The sequence below is a fragment of the Oncorhynchus nerka genome, linkage group LG10 (assembly GCF_034236695.1).
Source record: "Oncorhynchus nerka isolate Pitt River linkage group LG10, Oner_Uvic_2.0, whole genome shotgun sequence".
Lineage (NCBI taxonomy): Eukaryota > Metazoa > Chordata > Actinopteri > Salmoniformes > Salmonidae > Oncorhynchus > Oncorhynchus nerka.
Genome location: NC_088405.1, coordinates 101,601,194 through 101,623,377, shown reverse-complemented (window position 1 = coordinate 101,623,377; position 22,184 = coordinate 101,601,194). Strand labels below are relative to the sequence as shown.

Below are 22,184 nucleotides of genomic sequence, written 5' to 3'. Positions count from 1 at the left end.
AAACTTAGGGAGGAGGCTTCTGATGTCAACATGCATGAAACCAAGGCTTTTTTGGTTACAGAATTCAGCAAATGAGAGCACCTGGGGACACACAGGGCCTGGGTTAACCTCCACATCACCCGAGGAACAGAGGGGGAGTAGGATGAGGGTACGGCTAAAGGCTGTCAAGACTGGTCATCTGGTCATCAGCGTTGAGGACAGAGAATAAAAGGAGCAGATTTCTGGACGTGGGAGATTCAGGGCTTAATGTGCAGACAGGGGTATGGTGGGGTGCGGGTACAGCGGAGGTAAGCCCAGGCACTGGGTGATGATAAGAGAGGTTGCGTCTCTGGACATGCTGGTTATACTGGGTGAGGTCACCGCATGTGTTGGGGGGTGGGACAAAGGAGGTATCTGAGGCATGTTGATTGGGACTAGGGGCTCCACAGCAAACTAAAACAATGATAACTATCCTAAACAACAGTATACAAGGCATTTTGACATTTGAGAGAGACATAAAGCGATGATGATTAATTGTTAAGTTGAATCAGGTGTGCTAGTTCTGGATTATATTAAATACATGGAACCGCTGGGGGAAAGGTTGGAGAAACACTGTCCTATTGTACTATGTAGGTAATCTGGTGGACAGACTATGTAAACATAAATGGTAGCGTTGATCTGTCATGATACAACCAGATGCATATGAGATAACAAGCAGCAGTGCTTTGGATAAATCGTGATTTTGTATCTTTCACATTTCGGAAGGGGAAGCTCATAGACTTGCCCGTAACTTGCAAAGAGAGAGGGTGGAGCTCTTTGTTCTGGTGTTATGATACTGATGATTTGTTGCCACAGACGGTTTGTTTACGTTTCTGGCTATCTAGTAGTGCTCTATCTAGTAGTGACATTGGGGACAACAATTCACTTTATCATTGTAGCAAAACCGAACCTTTTTCCTAACATTAAACCTCATCCTTCTAACCTGCTAAATTAATTCAGCTAAACTGCTAAATTAGTTCTCCTAGTCTGCCAATTTAATTATCCTAACCTGCTGTGTTTGTTCTCCTAACCACTTGACTTAGTTCTCCAAACCTGCTGTGTTAGTTCTCCTAAAAACATGCGGTCTCTCCTTCACTGCAGCCGAGGTGAGTAAGACATTTAAACGTGTTAACCCTCGCAAGGCTGCAGGCCCAGACGGCATCCCCAGCCGTGCCCTCAGAGCATGCGCAGACCAGCTGGCTGGTGTGTTTACGGACATATTCAATCAATCCCTATACCAGTCTGCTGTTCCCACATGCTTCAAGAGGGCCACCATTGTTCCTGTTCCCAAGAAAGCTAAGGTAACTGAGCTAAACGACTACCGCCCCGTAGCACTCACTTCCGTCATCATGAAGTGCTTTGAGAGACTAGTCAAGGACCATATCACCTTCACCCTACCTGACACCCTAGACCCACTCCAATTTGCTTACCGCCCAAATAGGTCCACAGACGATGCAATCTCAACCACACTGCACACTGCCCTAACCCACCTGGACAAGAGGAATACCTATGTGAGAATGCTGTTCATTGACTACAGCTCGGATTTCAACACCATAGTACCCTCCAAGCTCGTCATCAAGCTCGAGACCCTGGGTCTCGACCCCGCCCTGTGCAACTGGGTACTGGACTTCCTGACGGGCCGCCCCCAGGTGGTGAGGGTAGGCAACAACATCTCCTCCCCCGCTGATCCTCAACACGGGGCCCCACAAGGGTGCGTTCTGAGCCCTCTCCTGTACTCCCTGTTCACCCACGACTGCGTGGCCACGCACGCCTCCAACTCAATCATCAAGTTTGCGGACGACACAACAGTGGTAGGCTTGATTACCAACAACGACGAGACGGCCTACAGGGAGGAGGTGAGGGACCTCGGAGTGTGGTGTCAGGAAAATAACCTCACACTCAACGTCAACAAAACTAAGGAGATGATTGTGGACTTCAGGAAACAGCAGAGGGAACACCCCCCTATCCACATCGATGGAACAGTAGTGGAGAGGGTAGAAGGTTTTAAGTTCCTCGGCATACACATCACAGACAAACTGAATTGGTCCACTCACACTGACAGCGTCGTGAAGAAGGCGCAGCAGCGCCTCTTCAACCTCAGGAGGCTGAAGAAATTCGGCTTGTCACCAAAAGCACTCACAAACTTCTACAAATGCACAATCGACAGCATCCTGGCGGGCTGTATCACCGCCTGGTACGGCAACTGCTCCGCCCTCAACCGTAAGGCTCTCCAGAGGGTAGTGAGGTCTGCACAACGCATCACCGGGGGCAAACTACCTGCCCTCCAGGACACCTACACCACCCGATGTTACAGGAAGGCCATAAAGATCATCAAGGACATCAACCACCCGAACCACTGCCTGTTCACCCCGCTATCATCCAGAAGGCGAGGTCAGTACAGGTGCATCAAAGCTGGGACAGAGAGACTGAAAAACAGCTTCTATCTCAAGGCCATCAGACTGTTAAACAGCCACCACTAACATTCAGTGGCTGCTGCCAACACACTGTCATTGACACTGACCCAACTCCAGCCACTTTAATAATGGGAATTGATGGGAAATGATGTAAATATATCACTAGCCACTTTAAACAATGCTACCTTATATAATGTTACTTAGGATAGGGACTATCCTACCGATCCTCGATTTCGGCGATGTCATCTACAAAATGGCTTCCAACACTCTACTCAGCAAACTGGATGCAGTCTATCATAGTGCCATCCGTTTTGTCACCAAAGCACCTTATACCACCCACCACTGCGACTTGTATGCTCTAGTCGGCTGGCCCTCGCTACATATTCGTCGCCAGACCCACTGGCTCCAGGTCATCTACAAGTCCATGCTAGGTAAAGCTCCGCCTTATCTCAGTTCACTGGTCACGATGGCAACACCCATCCGTAGCACACGCTCCAGCAGGTGTATCTCACTGATCATCCCTAAAGCCAACACCTCATTTGGCCGCCTCTCGTTCCAGTACTCTGCTGCCTGTGACTGGAATGAACTGCAAAAATCGCTGAAGTTGGAGACTTTTATCTCCCTCACCAACTTCAAACATCAGCTATCCGAGCAGCTAACCGATCGCTGCAGCTGTACATAGTCTATTGGTAAATAGCCCACCCATTTTCACCTACCTCATCCCCATACTGTTTTTATACTGTTTTTTTATTTTATTTATTTATTTACCTTTCTGCTCTTTTGCACACCAATATCTCTACCTGTACATGACCATCTGATCATTTATCACCCCAGTGTTAATCTGCAAAATTGTATTATTCGCCTACCTCATGCCTTTTGCACACATTGTATATAGACTGCCCATTTTTTTTTCTACTGTGTTATTGACTTGTTAATTGCTTACTCCATGTGTAACTCTGTGTTGTCTGTTCACACTGCTATGCTTTATCTTGGCCAGGTCGCAGTTGCAAATGAGAACTTGTTCTCAACTAGCCTACCTGGTTAAATAAAGGTGAAATAAAAAAATAAAAATAAATTACCCTACATTATTCATCTCATATGCATACGTATATACTGTACTCTACATCATCGACTGTATCCTTATGTAATACATGTATCACTAGCCACTTTAACTATGCCACTTTATTTACTTTGTCTACATACTCATCTCATATGTATATACTGTACTCGATACCATCTACTGTATGCTGCTCTGTACCATCACTCATTCATATATCCTTATGTACATATTCTTTATCCCCTTACACTGTGTATAAGACAGTAGTTTTAGAATTGTTAGTTAGATTACTTGTTGGTTATCACTGCATTGTTGGAACTAGAAGCACAAGCATTTCGCTACACTCGCATTAACATCTGCTAACCATGTGTATATGACAAATACATTTGATTTGATTTGATTTTAACCTGCTGTGTTAGTTCTCCTAACCTGCCACGTAAGTTCTCCTAGCCTGCTGTGTTAGTTCTCCTAACCTGCTGCGTTAGTTCTCCTAACCTGCCTCGTTAGTTCACTTAACCTGCTCTGTTAACAGACCATCAGTATTACCACGCCAGTACTCTTAAGGTTAGAGGACATAGTCTGATCCTCGTTCAATCTCTTAGGTTTAGAGGACACAGTCAGAACGAGGATCAATCTCTTAGGGTTAGAGGACACAGTCAGAACGAGGATCAATCTCTTAGGTTTAGAGGACACAGTCAGAACGAGGATCAATCTCTTAGGGTTAGAGGACACAGGCAGAACGAGGGTTCAGGATACTAACCTGAGTACCAGAACACAGGGTGTAGGGTTGAGGATACTAACCTGAGTACCAGAACGCAGGCTGCCACCAGGGTGTAGGCCAGTAGAGTACCAATAGACATCAGATCTACCAGGTCCTTCAGGTCAAACAGAAAGGCCATGATAGCTGGAGGAGAGACAGAAAGGCCATGATAGCTGGAGAAGAGACAGAAAGGCCATGATAGCTGGAGGAGAGATAGAAAGGCCATGATAGCTGGGGGAGAGACAGAAAGGCCATGATAGCTGGAGGAGAGATAGAAAGGCCATGATAGCTGGGGGAGAGACAGAAAGGCCATGATAGCTGGGGGAGAGACAGAAAGGCCATGATAGCTGGGGGAGAGACAGAAAGGCCATAAGGCAATGATAGCTGGGGGAGAGACAGAAAGGCCATGATAGCTGGGGGAGAGACAGAAAGGTGATAAGGCCATGATAGCTGGAGGAGAGACAGAAAGGCCATGATAGCAGGGGGAGAGACAGAAAGGCCATGGTAGCTGGGGGAGAGACAGAAAGGCCATAAGGCAATGATAGCTGGGGGAGAGACAGAAAGGCCATGATAGCTGGGGGAGAGACAGAAAGGCCATAAGGCAATGATAGCTGGGGGAGAGACAGAAAGGCCATGATAGCTGGAGGAGAGACAGAAAGGCCATGATAGCTGGGGAAGAGACAGAAAGGCCATGATTGCTGGAGGAGAGACAGAAAGGCCATGATAGCTGGAGGAGAGACAGAAAGGCCATGATAGCTGGGGGAGAGATAGAAAGGCCATGATAGCTGGAGGAGAGACAGAAAGGCCATGATAGCTGGGGGGGGACAGAAATGCCATGATAGCTGGGGGAGAGACAGAAAGGCCATGATAGCTGGAGGAGAGACAGAAAGGCCATGATAGTTGGGGGAGAGACAGAAAGGCCATAAGGCCATGATAGCTGGGGAGAGACAGAAAGGCCATGATAGTTGGGGGAGAGACAGAAAGGCCATGATAGCTGGGGGAGAGACAGAAAGGCCATAAGGCAATGATAGCTGGGAGAGAGACAGAAAGGCCATGATAGCTGGGGGAGAGACAGAAAGGCCATGATAGCTGGGGGAGAGACAGAAAGGCCATGATAGCTGGGGGAGAGACAGAAAGGCCATGATAGTTGGGGGAGAGACAGAAAGGCCATGATAGCTGGAGGAGAGACAGAAAGGCCATAAGGCAATGGTAGCTGGGGGAGAGACAGAAAGGCCACGGTAGCTGGGGGAGAGACAGAAAGGCCATGATAGCTGGGGGAGAGACAGAAAGGCCATGATAGCTGGGGGAGAGACAGCAAGGTCATGATAGCTGGAGGAGAGACAGAAAGGCCATGATAGCTGGAGGAGAGACAGAAAGGCCATGATAGCTGGGGGAGAGACAGAAAGGCCATGATAGCTGGAGGAGAGACAGAAATGCCAATGGAGCTGTGGGAGAGACAGAAAGTCCATAAGGCAATGATAGCTGGGGGAGAGACAGAACGGCCATGATAGCTGGGGGAGAGACAGAAAGGCCATGATAGCTGGAGGAGAGACAGAAAGGCAATAAGACCATGATAGCTGGGGGAGAGACAGAAAGGCCATTATAGCTGGGGAGAGACATGGCATGATAGCTGGGGAGAGACAGAAAGGCCATGATAGCTGGGGAGAGACAGAAAGGCCATGATAGCTGGGGGAGAGACAGAAAGGCCATGATAGCTGGGGGAGAGACAGAAAGGCCATGATAGCTGGGGGAGAGACAGAAAGGCCATAGCTGGGGAGAGACAGAAAGGCCATGATAGCTGGGGGAGAGACAGAAAGGCCATGATAGCTGGAGGAGAGACAGAAAGGCCATGATAGCTGGGGAGAGACAGAAAGGCCATGATAGCTGGGGGAGAGACAGAAAGGCCATGATAGCTGGAGGAGCAGAAAGGCCATAAGCCAATGGAGCTGGGAGAGACAGAAAGGCCATGATAGCTGGGGGAGAGACAGAAAGGCCATGATAGCTGGAGGAGAGACAGAAAGGCATGATAGCTGGGGAGAGACAGAAAGGCCATGATAGCTGGGGGAGAGACAGAAAGGCCATGATAGCTGGAGGAGAGACAGAAAGGCCATGATAGCTGGGGAGAGACAGAAAGGCCATGATAGCTGGAGGAGAGACAGAAAGGCCATGATAGCTGGGGCAGGGACAGAAAGGCCATGATAGCTGGGGAGAGACAGAAAGGCCATGATAGCTGGGGGAGAGACAGAAAGGCCATGATAGCTGGGGAGAGACAGAAAGGCCATGATAGCTGGGGAGAGACAGAAAGGCCATGATAGCTGGGGAGAGACAGAAAGGCCATGATAGCTGGGGAGAGAGACAGAAAGGCCATGATAGCTGGGGAGAGACAGAAAGGCCATAATGATAGCTGGGGGAGAGACAGAAAGGCCATGATAGCTGGAGGAGAGACAGAAAGGCCATGATAGCTGGGGAGAGACAGAAAGGCCATGATAGCTGGGGAGAGACAGAAAGGCCATGATAGCTGGGGAGAGACAGAAAGGCCATGATAGCTGGGGAAGACAGAAAGGCCATGATAGCTGGGGGAGAGACAGAAAGGCCATGATAGCTGGGGAGAGACAGAAAGGCCATGATAGCTGGGGGAGAGACAGAAAGGCCATGATAGCTGGGGAGAGACAGAAAGGCCATGATAGCTGGGGAGAGACAGAAGAAAGGCCATGATAGCTGGGGAGAGACAGAAAGGCCATGATAGCTGGGGGAGAGACAGAAAGGCCATGATAGCTGGAGGAGAGACAGAAAGGGCCCATGATAGCTGGGGAGAGACAGAAAGGCCATGATAGCTGGGGGAGAGACAGAAAGGCCATGACCATGATAGCTGGGGGAGAGACAGAAAGGCCATGATAGCTGGGGGAGAGACAGAAAGGCCATAAGACCATGATAGCTGGGGAGAGACAGAAAGGCCATGATAGCTGGAGGAGGGACAGAAAGGCCATATGGCCATGATAGCTGGGGAGAGACAGAAATGCCAATGGAGCTGGGGGAGAGACAGAAAGGCCATGATAGCTGGGGAGAGACAGAAAGGCAAAGGCCATGATAGCTGGGGAGAGACAGAAAGGCCATATGGCCATGATAGCTGGGGAGAGACAGAAAGGCCATGATAGCTGGGGGAGAGACAGAAAGGCCATGATAGCTGGGGAGAGACAGAAAGGCCATGATAGCTGGGGAGAGACAGAAAGGCCATAAGGCCATGATAGCTGGAGGAGAGACAGAAAGTAAATTATAGATTGGGGAGAGACAGAAAGGCCATGATAGCTGGGGAGAGACAGAAAGGCCATGATAGCTGGGGGAGACAGAAAGATAAGGCCATGATAGCTGGGGGAGAGACAGAAAGGCCATGATAGCTGGGGAGAGACAGAAAGGCCATGATAGCTGGGGAGAGACAGAAAGGCCATGATAGTTGGGGAGAGACAGAAAGGCCATAAGGCCATGATAGCTGGGGCAGAGACAGAAAGGCCATAAGGCAATGATAGCTGGGGGAGAGACAGAAAGGCCATGATAGCTGGGGGAGAGACAGAAAGGCCATGATAGCTGGGGAAGAGACAGAAAGGCCATGATAGCTGGGGGAGAGACAGAACGGCCATGATAGCTGGAGGAGAGACAGAAAGGCCATGATAGCTGGAGGAGAGACAGCAAGGCCATGATAGCTGGGGGAGAGACAGAAAGGCCATGATCGCTGGAGGAGAGACAGAAATGCCATAAGCCAATGGAGCTGTGGGAGAGACAGAAAGTCCATAAGGCAAGCTGGGGGAGAGATAGCTGGGGGAGAGACAGAAAGGCCATGATAGCTGGGGAGGAGAGACAGAAAGGCCATGATAGCTGGGGGAGAGACAGAAAGGCCATGAAAGCTGGAGGAGAGACAGAAAGGCCATGATAGCTGGGGGAGAGACAGAAAGGCCATGATAGCTGGGGAGAGACAGAAAGGCCATGATAGCTGGGGAGAGACAGAAAGGCCATGATAGCTGGGGAGAGACAGAAAGGCCATGATAGCTGGGGGAGAGACAGAAAGGCCATGATAGCTGGAGGAGAGACAGAAAGGCCATGATAGCTGGGGAGAGACAGAAAGGCCATGATAGCTGGGGGAGAGACAGAAAGGCCATGATAGCTGGGGAGGGACAGAAAGATAAGGCCATGATAGCTGGGGGAGAGACAGAACAGATGATAGCTGGGGAGAGACAGAAAGGCCATGATAGCTGGAGGAGAGACAGAAAGGGCATAAGACCATGATAGCTGGGGGAGAGACAGGAAGGCCATGATAGCTGGGGGAGAGACAGAAAGGCCATAAGACCATGATAGCTGGGGGAGAGACAGAAAGGCCATGATAGCTGGGGGAGAGACAGAAAGGCCATAAGACCATGATAGCTGGGGGAGAGACAGAAAGGCCATGATAGCTGGAGGAGGGACAGAAAGGCCATGATGGCCATGATAGCTGGAGGAGAGACAGAAATGCCAATGGAGCTGTGGGAGAGACAGAAAGGCCATGATAGCTGGGGGAGAGACAGAAAGGCCATGATAGCTGGGGGAGAGACAGAAAGGCCATATGGCCATGATAGCTGGAGGAGAGACAGAAAGGCCATGATAGCTGGGGGAGAGACAGAAAGGCCATGATAGCTGGGGGAGAGACAGAAAGGCCATGATAGCTGGAGGAGAGACAGAAATGCCAATGGAGCTGTGGGAGAGACAGAAAGTCCATAAGGCCAATGATAGCTGGGGAGAGACAGAAAGGCCATGATAGCTGGAGGAGAGACAGAAAGGCCATGATAGCTGGGGGAGAGACAGAAAGGCCATGAAAGCTGGGGGAGAGACAGCAAGGCCATGATAGCTGGAGGAGAGACAGAAAGGCCATGATAGCTGGGGGAGAGACAGAAAGGCCATGATAGCTGGAGGAGAGACAGCAAGGCCATGATAGCTGGGGGAGGACAGAAAGGCAAGGCCATGATAGCTGGGGGAGAGACAGAAAGGCCATGATAGCTGGGGAGAGACAGAAAGGCCATGATAGCTGGGGGAGAGACAGCAAGGCCATGATAGCTGGAGGAGAGACAGAAAGGCCATGATAGCTGGGGGAGAGACAGAAAGGCCATGATAGCTGGGGAGAGACAGAAAGGCTGGCTGGGGAGGGACAGAAAGGTGATAAGGCCATGATAGCTGGGGGAGAGACAGAACGGCCATGATAGCTGGGGGAGAGACAGAAAGGCCATGATAGCTGGAGGAGAGACAGAAAGGGCATAAGACCATGATAGCTGGGGGAGAGACAGGAAGGCCGTGATAGCTGGGGGAGAGACAGAAAGGCCATAAGACCATGATAGCTGGGGGAGAGACAGAAAGGCCATGATAGCTGGGGGAGAGACAGAAAGGCCATAAGACCATGATAGCTGGGGGAGAGACAGAAAGGCCATGATAGCTGGAGGAGGGACAGAAAGGCCATATGGCCATGATAGCTGGAGGAGAGACAGAAAGGCCATGATAGCTGGGGGAGAGACAGAAAGGCCATGATAGCTGGGGGAGAGACAGAAAGGCCATTATAGCTGGGGGAGAGACAGAAAGGCCATAAGGCCATGATAGCTGGAGGAGAGACAGAAAGTCCATTATAGTTGGGGGAGAGACAGAAAGGCCATGATAGCTGCGGGAGAGACAGAAAGGCCATGATAGCTGGGGGGAGACAGAAAGGCCATAAGGCCATGATAGCTGGAGGAGAGACAGAAAGGCCATAAGGCCATGATAGCTGGGGGAGAGACAGAAAGGCCATGATAGCTGGGGAGAGACAGAAAGGCCATGATAGTTGGGGGAGAGACAGAAAGGCCATGATAGTTGGGGGAGAGACAGAAAGGCCATAAGGCCATGATAGCTGGGGCAGAGACAGAAAGGCCATAAGGCAATGATAGCTGGGGGAGAGACAGAAAGGCCATGATAGCTGGAGGAGGGACAGAAAGGCCATATAGGCAGAAAGGCCATGATAGCTGGATGAGAGACAGAAAGGCCATGATAGCAGGGGAGAGACAGAAAGGCCATGATAGCTGGGGGAGACAGAAAGGCCATTATAGCTGGGGGAGAGACAGAAAGGCCATAAGGCCATGATAGCTGGAGGAGAGACAGAAAGGCCATTATAGTTGGGGGAGAGACAGACAGAAAGGCCATGATAGCTGGGGAGAGACAGAAAGGCCATGATAGCTGGGGAGACAGAAAGGCCATAAGGCCATGATAGCTGGGGAGACAGAAAGGCCATGGCCATGAGCTGGAGGAGAGACAGAAAGGCCATAAGGCCATGATAGCTGGGGGAGACAGAAAGGCCATGATAGCTGGGGGAGAGACAGAAAGGCCATGATAGTTGGGGAGAGACAGAAAGGCCATGATAGTTGGGGGAGAGACAGAAAGGCCATAAGGCCATGATAGCTGGGGCAGAGACAGAAAGGCCATAAGGCAATGATAGCTGGGGAGAGACAGAAAGGCCATGATAGCTGGGGAGAGACAGAAAGGCCATGATAGCTGGGGAGAGACAGAAAGGCCAAAGACAGCCATGATAGCTGGGGAGAGACAGAAAGGCCATGATAGCTGGGGGAGGAGAGACAGAAAGGCCATGATAGCTGGGGGAGAGACAGAAAGGCCATGGATAGCTGGGAGGAGAGACAGCAAGGCCATGATAGCTGGGGAGAGACATAAAAGCCATGATAGCTGGAGGAGAGACATAAATGCCAATGGAGCTGTGGGAGAGACAGAAAGTCCATAAGGTAATGATAGCTGGGGGAGAGACAGAAAGGCCATGATAGCTGGGGGAGAGACAGAAAGGCCATAAGGCCATGATAGCTGGAGGAGAGACAGAAAGGCCATGATAGCTGGGGGAGAGACAGAAAGGCCATGATAGCTGCGGGAGAGACAGAAAGGCCATGATAGCTGGGGGGAGACAGAAAGGCCATAAGGCCATGATAGCTGGAGGAGAGACAGAAAGGCCATAAGGCCATGATAGCTGGGGGAGAGACAGAAAGGCCATGATAGCTGGGGAGAGACAGAAAGGCCATGATAGTTGGGGGAGAGACAGAAAGGCCATGATAGCTGGGGAGAGACAGAAAGGCCATAAGGCCATGATAGCTGGGGCAGAGACAGAAAGGCCATAAGGCAATGATAGCTGGGGAGAGACAGAAAGGCCATGATAGCTGGGGAGAGACAGAAAGGCCATGATAGCTGGGGAGAGACAGAAAGGCCATGATAGCTGGGGAAGAGACAGAAAGGCCATGATAGCTGGGGGAGATGATAGCTGGGAGAGACAGAAAGGCCATGATAGCTGGAGGAGAGACAGAAAGGCCATGATAGCTGGAGGAGAGACAGAAAGGCCATGATAGCTGGGGAGAGACAGAAAGGCCATGATAGCTGGAGGAGAGACAGAAATGCCAATGGAGCTGTGGGAGAGACAGAAAGTCCATAAGGTAATGATAGCTGGAGGAGAGACAGAAAGGCCATGATAGCTGGGGGAGAGACAGAAAGGCCATGAAAGCTGGGGGAGAGACAGCAAGGCCATGATAGCTGGAGGAGAGACAGAAAGGCCATGATAGCTGGGGGAGGGACAGCAAGGCCATGATAGCTGGGGGAGAGACAGAAAGGCCATGATAGCTGGGGGAGAGACAGAAAGGCCATGATAGCTGGGGGAGAGACAGAAAGGCCATGATAGCTGGAGGAGAGACAGAAAGGCCATGATAGCTGGGGGAGAGACAGAAAGGCCATGATAGCTGGGGAGAGACAGAAAGGCCATGATAGCTGGGGGAGAGACAGAAAGGCCATGATAGCTGGGGGGAGACAGAAAGGCCATAAGGCCATGATAGCTGGAGGAGAGACAGAAAGGCCATAAGGCCATGATAGCTGGGGGAGAGTCAGAAAGGCCATGATAGCTGGGGGAGAGACAGAAAGGCCATGATAGTTGGGGGAGAGACAGAAAGGCCATGATAGTTGGGGGAGAGACAGAAAGGCCATAAGGCCATGATAGCTGGGGCAGAGACAGAAAGGCCATAAGGCAATGATAGCTGGGGGAGAGACAGAAAGGCCATGATAGCTGGAGGAGGGACAGAAAGGCCATGATAGCTGGAGGAGGGACAGAAAGGCCATATGGCCATGATAGCTGGAGGAGAGACAGAAAGGCCATGATAGCAGGGGGAGAGACAGAAAGGCCATGATAGCTGGGGGAGAGACAGAAAGGCCATTATAGCTGGGGGAGAGACAGAAAGGCCATAAGGCCATGATAGCTGGAGGAGAGACAGAAAGTCCATTATAGTTGGGGGAGAGACAGAAAGGCCATGATAGCTGCGGGAGAGACAGAAAGGCCATGATAGCTGGGGGGAGACAGAAAGGCCATAAGGCCATGATAGCTGGGGGAGAGACAGAAAGGCCATAAGGCCATGATAGCTGGAGGAGAGACAGAAAGGCCATGATGATAGCTGGGGGAGAGACAGAAAGGCCATGATAGCTGGGGAGAGACAGAAAGGCCATGATAGTTGGGGAGAGACAGAAAGGCCATGATAGTTGGGGGAGAGACAGAAAGGCCATAAGGCCATGATAGCTGGGGCAGAGACAGAAAGGCCATAAGGCAATGATAGCTGGGGGAGATACAGAAAGGCCATGATAGCTGGGGAGAGACAGAAAGGCCATGATAGCTGGGGAGAGACAGAAAGGCCATGATAGCTGGGGGAGAGACAGAAAGGCCATGATAGCTGGGGGAGAGACAGAAAGGCCATGATAGCTGGGGAGAGACAGAAAGGCCATGATAGCTGGAGGAGAGACAGAAAGGCCATGATAGCTGGAGGAGAGACAGCAAGGCCATGATAGCTGGGGAGAGACAGAAAGGCCATGATAGCTGGAGGAGAGACAGAAATGCCAATGGAGCTGTGGGAGAGACAGAAAGTCCATAAGGTAATGATAGCTGGGGGAGAGACAGAAAGGCCATGATAGCTGGAGGAGAGACAGAAAGGCCATGATAGCTGGGGGAGAGACAGAAAGGCCATGATAGCTGGGGGAGAGACAGCAAGGCCATGATAGCTGGAGGAGAGACAGAAAGGCCATGATAGCTGGGGGAGAGACAGAAAGGCCATGATAGCTGGAGGAGAGACAGCAAGGCCATGATAGCTGGGGGAGGGACAGCAAGGCCATGATAGCTGGGGGAGAGACAGAAAGGCCATGATAGCTGGGGGAGAGACAGAAAGGCCATGATAGCTGGGGGAGAGACAGCAAGGCCATGATAGCTGGAGGAGAGACAGAAAGGCCATGATAGCTGGGGGAGAGACAGAAAGGCCATGATAGCTGGGGAGAGACAGAAAGGCCATGATAGCTGGGGGAGAGACAGAAAGGCCATGATAGCTGGGGGAGGGACAGAAAGGTGATAAGGCCATGATAGCTGGGGGAGAGACAGAACGGCCATGATAGCTGGGGGAGAGACAGAAAGGCCATGATAGCTGGAGGAGAGACAGAAAGGGCATAAGACCATGATAGCTGGGGGAGAGACAGGAAGGCCGTGATAGCTGGGGGAGAGACAGAAAGGCCATAAGACCATGATAGCTGGGGAGAGACAGAAAGGCCATGATAGCTGGGGGAGAGACAGAAAGGCCATAAGACCATGATAGCTGGGGAGAGACAGAAAGGCCATGATAGCTGGAGGAGGGACAGAAAGGCCATATGGCCATGATAGCTGGAGGAGAGACAGAAATGCCAATGGAGCTGTGGGAGAGACAGAAAGGCCATGATAGCTGGGGGAGAGACAGAAAGGCCATGATAGCTGGGGAGAGACAGAAAGGCCATGATAGCTGGGGAGAGACAGAAAGGCCATAAGGCCATGATAGCTGGGGCAGAGACAGAAAGGCCATGATAGCTGGGGGAGAGACAGAAAGGCCATAAGGCCATGATAGCTGGAGGAGAGACAGAAAGGCCATAAAGCCATGATAGCTGGGGGAGAGACAGAAAGGCCATAAGGCCATGATAGCTGGGGCAGAGACAGAAAGGCCATAAGGCAATGATAGCTGGGGGAGAGACAGAAAGGCCATGATAGTTGGGGGAGAGACAGAAAGGCCATGATAGTTGGGGGAGAGACAGAAAGGCCATAAGGCCATGATAGCTGGGGCAGAGACAGAAAGGCCATAAGGCAATGATAGCTGGGGGAGAGACAGAAAGGCCATAAGGCCATTATAGCTGGGGCAGAGACAGAAAGGCCATAAGGCAATGATAGCTGGGGGAGAGACAGAAAGGCCATGATAGCTGGGGGAGAGACAGAAAGGCCATGATAGCTGGGGGAGAGACAGAAAGGCCATAAGGCCATGATAGCTGGGGGAGAGACAGAAAGGCCATAAGGCAATGATAGCTGGGGAGAGACAGAAAGGCCATAAGGCCATTATAGCTGGGGAGAGACAGAAAGGCCATAAGGCAATGATAGCTGGGGGAGAGACAGAAAGGCCATGATAGCTGGGGAGAGACAGAAAGGCCATGATAGCTGGGGAGAGACAGAAAGGCCATAAGGCCATGATAGCTGGGGCAGAGAGAGAAAGGCCATAAGGCAATGATAGCTGGGGGAGAGACAGAAAGGCCATGATAGCTGGGGAGAGACAGAAAGGCCATGATAGCTGGGGAGAGACAGAAAGGCCATGATAGCTGGGGAGACAGACAGAAAGGCCATATGGCCATGATAGCTGGAGGAGAGACAGAAAGGCCATAAGGCCATGATAGCTGGGGAGAGACAGAAAGGCCATGATAGCTGGGGGAGAGACAGAAAGGCCATGATAGTTGGGGAGAGACAGAAAGGCCATGATAGTTGGGGAGAGACAGAAAGGCCATAAGGCCATGATAGCTGGGGGAGAGACAGAAAGGCCATAAGGCAATGATAGCTGGGGGAGAGACAGAAAGGCCATGATAGCTGGAGGAGGGACAGAAAGGCCATATGGCCATGATAGCTGGAGGAGAGACAGAAAGGCCATGATAGCAGGGGGAGAGACAGAAAGGCCATGATAGCTGGGGGAGAGACAGAAAGGCCATTATAGCTGGGGGAGAGACAGAAAGGCCATAAGGCCATGATAGCTGGAGGAGAGACAGAAAGTCCATTATAGTTGGGGGAGAGACAGAAAGGCCATGATAGCTGGGGAGAGACAGAAAGGCCATAAGGCCATGATAGCTGGAGGAGAGACAGAAAGGCCATAAGGCCATGATAGCTGGGGGAGAGACAGAAAGGCCATGATAGCTGGGGGAGAGACAGAAAGGCCATGATAGTTGGGGGAGAGACAGAAAGGCCATGATAGTTGGGGGAGAGACAGAAAGGCCATAAGGCCATGATAGCTGGGGCAGAGACAGAAAGGCCATAAGGCAATGATAGCTGGGGGAGAGACAGAAAGGCCATGATAGCTGGGGGAGAGACAGAAAGGCCATGATAGCTGGGGGAGAGACAGAAAGGCCATGATAGCTGGGGGAGAGACAGAAAGGCCATGATAGCTGGGGGAGAGACAGAAAGGCCATGATAGCTGGGGAGAGACAGAAAGGCCATGATAGCTGGAGGAGAGACAGAAAGGCCATGATAGCTGGAGGAGAGACAGCAAGGCCATGATAGCTGGGGGAGAGACAGAAAGGCCATGATAGCTGGAGGAGAGACAGAAATGCCAATGGAGCTGTGGGAGAGACAGAAAGTCCATAAGGCCATGATAGCTGGAGGAGAGACAGAAAGGCCATGATAGCTGGAGGAGAGACAGAAAGGCCATGATAGCTGGGGGAGAGACAGAAAGGCCATGATAGCTGGGGGAGAGACAGCAAGGCCATGATAGCTGGAGGAGAGACAGAAAGGCCATGATAGCTGGGTGAGAGACAGAATGGCCATGATAGCTGGAGGAGAGACAGAAAGGCCATAAGGCAATGATAGCTGGGGGAGAGACAGAAAGGCCATGATAGCTGGGGGAGAGACAGAAAGGCCATGATAGCTGGGGGAGAGACAGAAAGGCCATAAGGCCATGGTAGCTGGGGCAGAGACAGAAAGGCCATAAGGCAATGATAGCTGGGGGAGAGACAGAAAGGCCATGATAGCTGGGGAGAGACAGAAAGGCCATGATAGCTGCGGGAGAGACAGAAAGGCCATGATAGCTGGGGGGAGACAGAAAGGCCATAAGGCCATGATAGCTGGAGGAGAGACAGAAAGGCCATAAGGCCATGATAGCTGGGGGAGAGACAGAAAGGCCATGATAGCTGGGGGAGAGACAGAAAGGCCATGATAGTTGGGGGAGAGACAGAAAGGCCATGATAGTTGGGGGAGAGACAGAAAGGCCATAAGGCCATGATAGCTGGGGCAGAGACAGAAAGGCCATAAGGCAATGATAGCTGGGGGAGAGACAGAAAGGCCATGATAGCTGGAGGAGGGACAGAAAGGCCATATGGCCATGATAGCTGGAGGAGAGACAGAAAGGCCATGATAGCAGGGGGAGAGACAGAAAGGCCATGATAGCTGGGGGAGAGACAGAACGGCCATTATAGCTGGGGGAGAGACAGAAAGGCCATAAGGCCATGATAGCAGGGGGAGAGACAGAAAGGCCATGATAGCTGGGGGAGAGACAGAAAGGCCATTATAGCTGGGGGAGAGACAGAAAGGCCATAAGGCCATGATAGCTGGAGGAGAGACAGAAAGTCCATTATAGTTGGGGGAGAGACAGAAAGGCCATGATAGCTGCGGGAGAGACAGAAAGGCCATAAGGCCATGATAGCTGGAGGAGAGACAGAAAGGCCATAAGGCCATGATAGCTGGGGGAGAGACAGAAAGGCCATGATAGCTGGGGGAGAGACAGAAAGGCCATGATAGTTGGGGGAGAGACAGAAAGGCCATGATAGTTGGGGGAGAGACAGAAAGGCCATAAGGCCATGATAGCTGGGGCAGAGACAGAAAGGCCATAAGGCAATGATAGCTGGGGGAGATACAGAAAGGCCATGATAGCTGGGGGAGAGACAGAAAGGCCATGATAGCTGGGGAGAGACAGAAAGGCCATGATAGCTGGGGGAGAGACAGCAAGGCCATGATAGCTGGAGGAGAGACAGAAAGGCCATGATAGCTGGGTGAGAGACAGAATGGCCATGATAGCTGGAGGAGAGACAGCAAGGCCATGATAGCTGGGGGAGGGACAGCAAGGCCATGATAGCTGGGCGAGAGACAGAAAGGCCATGATAGCTGGGGGAGAGACAGAAAGGCCATGATAGCTGGGGGAGAGACAGCAAGGCCATGATAGCTGGAGGAGAGACAGAAATGCCATGATAGCTGGGGGAGAGACAGAAAGGCCATGATAGCTGGGGGAGAGACAGAAAGGCCATGATAGCTGGGGGAGAGACAGAAAGGCCATGATAGCTGGGGGAGGGACAGAAAGGGCATAAGACCATGATAGCTGGGGGAGTACAGAAAGGCCGTGATAGCTGGAGGAGAGACAGAAAGGGCATAAGACCATGATAGCTGGGGGAGAGACAGAAAGGCCGTGATAGCTGGGGGAGAGACAGAAAGGCCATAAGACCATGATAGCTGGGGGAGAGACAGAAAGGCCATGATAGCTGGGGGAGAGACAGAAAGGCCATAAGACCATGATAGCTGGGGGAGAGACAGAAAGGCCATGATAGCTGGAGGAGGGACAGAAAGGCCATATGGCCATGATAGCTGGAGGAGAGACAGAAATGCCAATGGAGCTGTGGGAGAGACAGAAAGGCCATGATAGCTGGGGGAGAGACAGAAAGGTCATGATAGCTGGGGGAGAGACAGAAAGGCCATGATAGCTGGGGGAGAGACAGAAAGGCCATAAGGCCATGATAGCTGGGGCAGAGACAGAAAGGCCATGATAGCTGGGGGAGAGACAGAAAGGCCATAAGGCCATGATAGCTGGAGGAGAGACAGAAAGGCCATTATAGCTGCGGGAGAGACAGAAAGGCCATGATAGCTGGGGGGAGACAGAAAGGCCATAAGGCCATGATAGCTGGAGGAGAGACAGAAAGGCCATAAAGCCATGATAGCTGGGGGAGAGACAGAAAGGCCATGATAGCTGGGGAGAGACAGAAAGGCCATGATAGTTGGGGGAGAGACAGAAAGGCCATGATAGTTGGGGGAGAGACAGAAAGGCCATAAGGCCATGATAGCTGGGGCAGAGACAGAAAGGCCATAAGGCAATGATAGCTGGGGGAGAGACAGAAAGGCCATAAGGCCATGATAGCTGGGGCAGAGACAGAAAGGCCATAAGGCAATGATAGCTGGGGGAGAGACAGAAAGGCCATGATAGCTGGGGGAGAGACAGAAAGGCCATGATAGCTGGGGAGAGACAGAAAGGCCATAAGGCCATGGTAGCTGGGGCAGAGACAGAAAGGCCATAAGGCAATGATAGCTGGGGGAGAGACAGAAAGGCCATGATAGCTGGGGAGAGACAGAAAGGCCATGATAGCTGGAGGAGAGACAGAAAGGCCATGATAGTTGGGGGAGAGACAGAAAGGCCATAAGGCCATGATAGCTGGGGCAGAGACAGAAAGGCCATAAGGCAATGATAGCTGGGGGAGAGACAGAAAGGCCATAAGGCCATGATAGCTGGGGGAGAGACAGAAAGGCCATAAGGCCATGATAGCTGGGGGAGAGACAGAAAGGCTATAAGGCCATGGTAGCTGGGGCAGAGACAGAAAGGCCATAAGGCAATGATAGCTGGGGGAGAGACAGAAAGGCCATGATAGCTGGGGGAGAGACAGAAAGGCCATGATAGCTGGAGGAGAGACAGAAAGGCCATGATAGTTGGGGAGAGACAGAAAGGCCATGATAGTTGGGGGAGAGACAGAAAGGCCATGATAGCTGGGGGAGAGACAGAAAGGCCATGATAGTTGGGGGAGAGACAGAAAGGCCATTATAGCTGGGGAGAGACAGAAAGGCCATGATAGCTGGGGGAGAGACAGAAAGGCCATGATAGCTGGAGGAGAGACAGAAAGACCATTATAGCTGGGGGAGAGACAGAAAGGCCATGATAGCTGGGGAGAGACAGAAAGGCCATTATAGCTGGGGAGAGACAGAAAGGCCATGATAGCTGGGGAGAGACAGAAAGGCCATGATAGCTGGGGGAGGGACAGAAAGGCCATAAGGCCATGATAGCTGGAGGAGAGACAGAAAGGCCATAAGGCCATGATAGCTGGGGAGAGACAGAAAGGCCATAAGGCCATGATAGCTGGAGGAGAGACAGAAAGGCCATAAGGCAATGATAGCTGGGGAGAGACAGAAAGGCCATGATAGCTGGGGCGAGACAGAAAGGCCATGATGGCTGGGGGAGAGACAGAAAGGCCATAAGGCCATGATAGCTGGGGGAGAGACAGAAAGGCCATGATAGCTGGGGGAGAGACAGAAAGGCCATGATAGCTGGGGAGAGACAGAAAGGCCATGATAGCTGGGGAGAGACAGAAAGGCCATGATAGCTGGGGGAGAGACAGAAAGGCCATGATAGTTGGGGGAGAGACAGAAAGGCCATGATAGTTGGGGAGAGACAGAAAGGCCATAAGGCCATGATAGCTGGGGGAGAGACAGAAAGGCCATAAGGCAATGATAGCTGGGGAGAGACAGAAAGGCCATAAGGCCATGATAGCTGGGGCAGAGACAGAAAGGCCATAAGGCAATGATAGCTGGGGAGAGACAGAAAGGCCATGATAGCTGGGGGAGAGACAGAAAGGCCATGATAGCTGGGGAGAGACAGAAAGGCCATAAGGCCATGGTAGCTGAGGCAGAGACAGAAAGGCCATAAGGCAATGATAGCTGGGGGAGAGACAGAAAGGCCATGATAGCTGGGGAGAGACAGAAAGGCGTTGATAGCTGGAGGAGAGACAGAAAGGCCATGATAGTTGGGGGAGAGACAGAAAGGCCATGATAGTTGGGGGAGAGACAGAAAGGCCATGATAGTTGGGGGAGAGACAGAAAGGCCATAAGGCCATGATAGCTGGGGCAGAGACAGAAAGGCCATAAGGCAATGATAGCTGGGGGAGATACAGAAAGGCCATGATAGCTGGGGGAGAGACAGAAAGGCCATGATAGCTGGGGGAGAGACAGAAAGGCCATGATAGCTGGGGGAGAGACAGAAAGGCCATGATAGCTGGGGGAGAGACAGAAAGGCCATGATAGCTGGGGGAGAGACAGAACGGCCATGATAGCTGGAGGAGAGACAGAAAGGCCATGATAGCTGGAGGAGAGACAGCAAGGCCATGATAGCTGGGGGAGAGACATAAAAGCCATGATAGCTGGAGGAGAGACATAAATGCCAATGGAGCTGTGGGAGAGACAGAAAGTCCATAAGGTAATGATAGCTGGGGGAGAGACAGAAAGGCCATGATAGCTGGAGGAGAGACAGAAAGGCCATGATAGCTGGGGGAGAGACAGAAAGGCCATGATAGCTGGGGGAGAGACAGCAAGGCCATGATAGCTGGAGGAGAGACAGAAAGGCCATGATAGCTGGGTGAGAGACAGAATGGCCATGATAGCTGGAGGAGAGACAGCAAGGCCATGATAGCTGGGGGAGGGACAGCAAGGCCATGATAGCTGGGCGAGAGACAGAAAGGCCATGATAGCTGGGGGAGAGACAGAAAGGCCATGATAGCTGGGGGAGAGACAGCAAGGCCATGATAGCTGGAGGAGAGACAGAAAGGCCATGATAGCTGGGGGAGAGACAGAAAGGCCATGATAGCTGGGGGAGAGACAGAAAGGCCATGATAGCTGGGGGAGAGACAGAAAGGCCATGATAGCTGGGGGAGGGACAGAAAGGGCATAAGACCATGATAGCTGGGGGAGAGACAGAAAGGCCGTGATAGCTGGGGGAGAGACAGAAAGGCCATAAGGCCATGATAGCTGGGGGAGAGACAGAAAGGCCATAAGGCCATGATAGCTGGGGGACAGACAGAACGGCCATGATAGCTGGGGGAGAGACAGAAAGGCCATGATAGCTGGAGGAGAGACAGAAAGGGCATAAGACCATGATAGCTGGGGGAGAGACAGAAAGGCCATGATAGCTGGGGGAGAGACAGAAAGGCCATAAGACCATGATAGCTGGGGGAGAGACAGAAAGGCCATGATAGCTGGAGGAGGGACAGAAAGGCCATATGGCCATGATAGCTGGAGGAGAGACAGAAATGCCAATGGAGCTGTGGGAGAGACAGAAAGGCCATGATAGCTGGGGGAGAGACAGAAAGGTCATGATAGCTGGGGGAGAGACAGAAAGGCCATGATAGCTGGGGGAGAGACAGAAAGGCCATAAGGCCATGATAGCTGGGGCAGAGACAGAAAGGCCATGATAGCTGGGGGAGAGACAGAAAGGCCATAAGGCCATGATAGCTGGAGGAGAGACAGAAAGGCCATAAAGCCATGATAGCTGGGGGAGAGACAGAAAGGCCATGATAGCTGGGGGAGAGACAGAAAGGCCATGATAGTTGGGGGAGAGACAGAAAGGCCATGATAGTTGGGGGAGAGACAGAAAGGCCATAAGGCCATGATAGCTGGGGCAGAGACAGAAAGGCCATAAGGCAATGATAGCTGGGGGAGAGACAGAAAGGCCATAAGGCCATGATAGCTGGGGCAGAGACAGAAAGGCCATAAGGCAATGATAGCTGGGGGAGAGACAGAAAGGCCATGATAGCTGGGGGAGAGACAGAAAGGCCATGATAGCTGGGGGAGAGACAGAAAGGCCATAAGGCCATGGTAGCTGGGGCAGAGACAGAAAGGCCATAAGGCAATGATAGCTGGGGGAGAGACAGAAAGGCCATGATAGCTGGGGGAGAGACAGAAAGGCCATGATAGCTGGAGGAGAGACAGAAAGGCCATGATAGTTGGGGGAGAGACAGAAAGGCCATGATAGCTGGGGGAGAGACAGAAAGGCCATAAGGCCATGATAGCTGGGGCAGAGACAGA

General features: G+C 51.9%; 1 protein-coding gene across 1 annotated transcript in view; it reads right to left on the bottom strand.

Moving 5' to 3' along the window:
* Positions 1 to 22,184, bottom strand: part of LOC115126704 (high affinity cationic amino acid transporter 1-like) — a 100,672-nt gene that overhangs the window by 16,406 nt on the left and 62,082 nt on the right. The window contains exon 9 of the mRNA XM_065024020.1: positions 4,291 to 4,393. Within this exon, the coding sequence (XP_064880092.1) occupies positions 4,291 to 4,393 (103 nt within the window). The remainder of the gene's footprint in view (positions 1 to 4,290; positions 4,394 to 22,184) is intronic.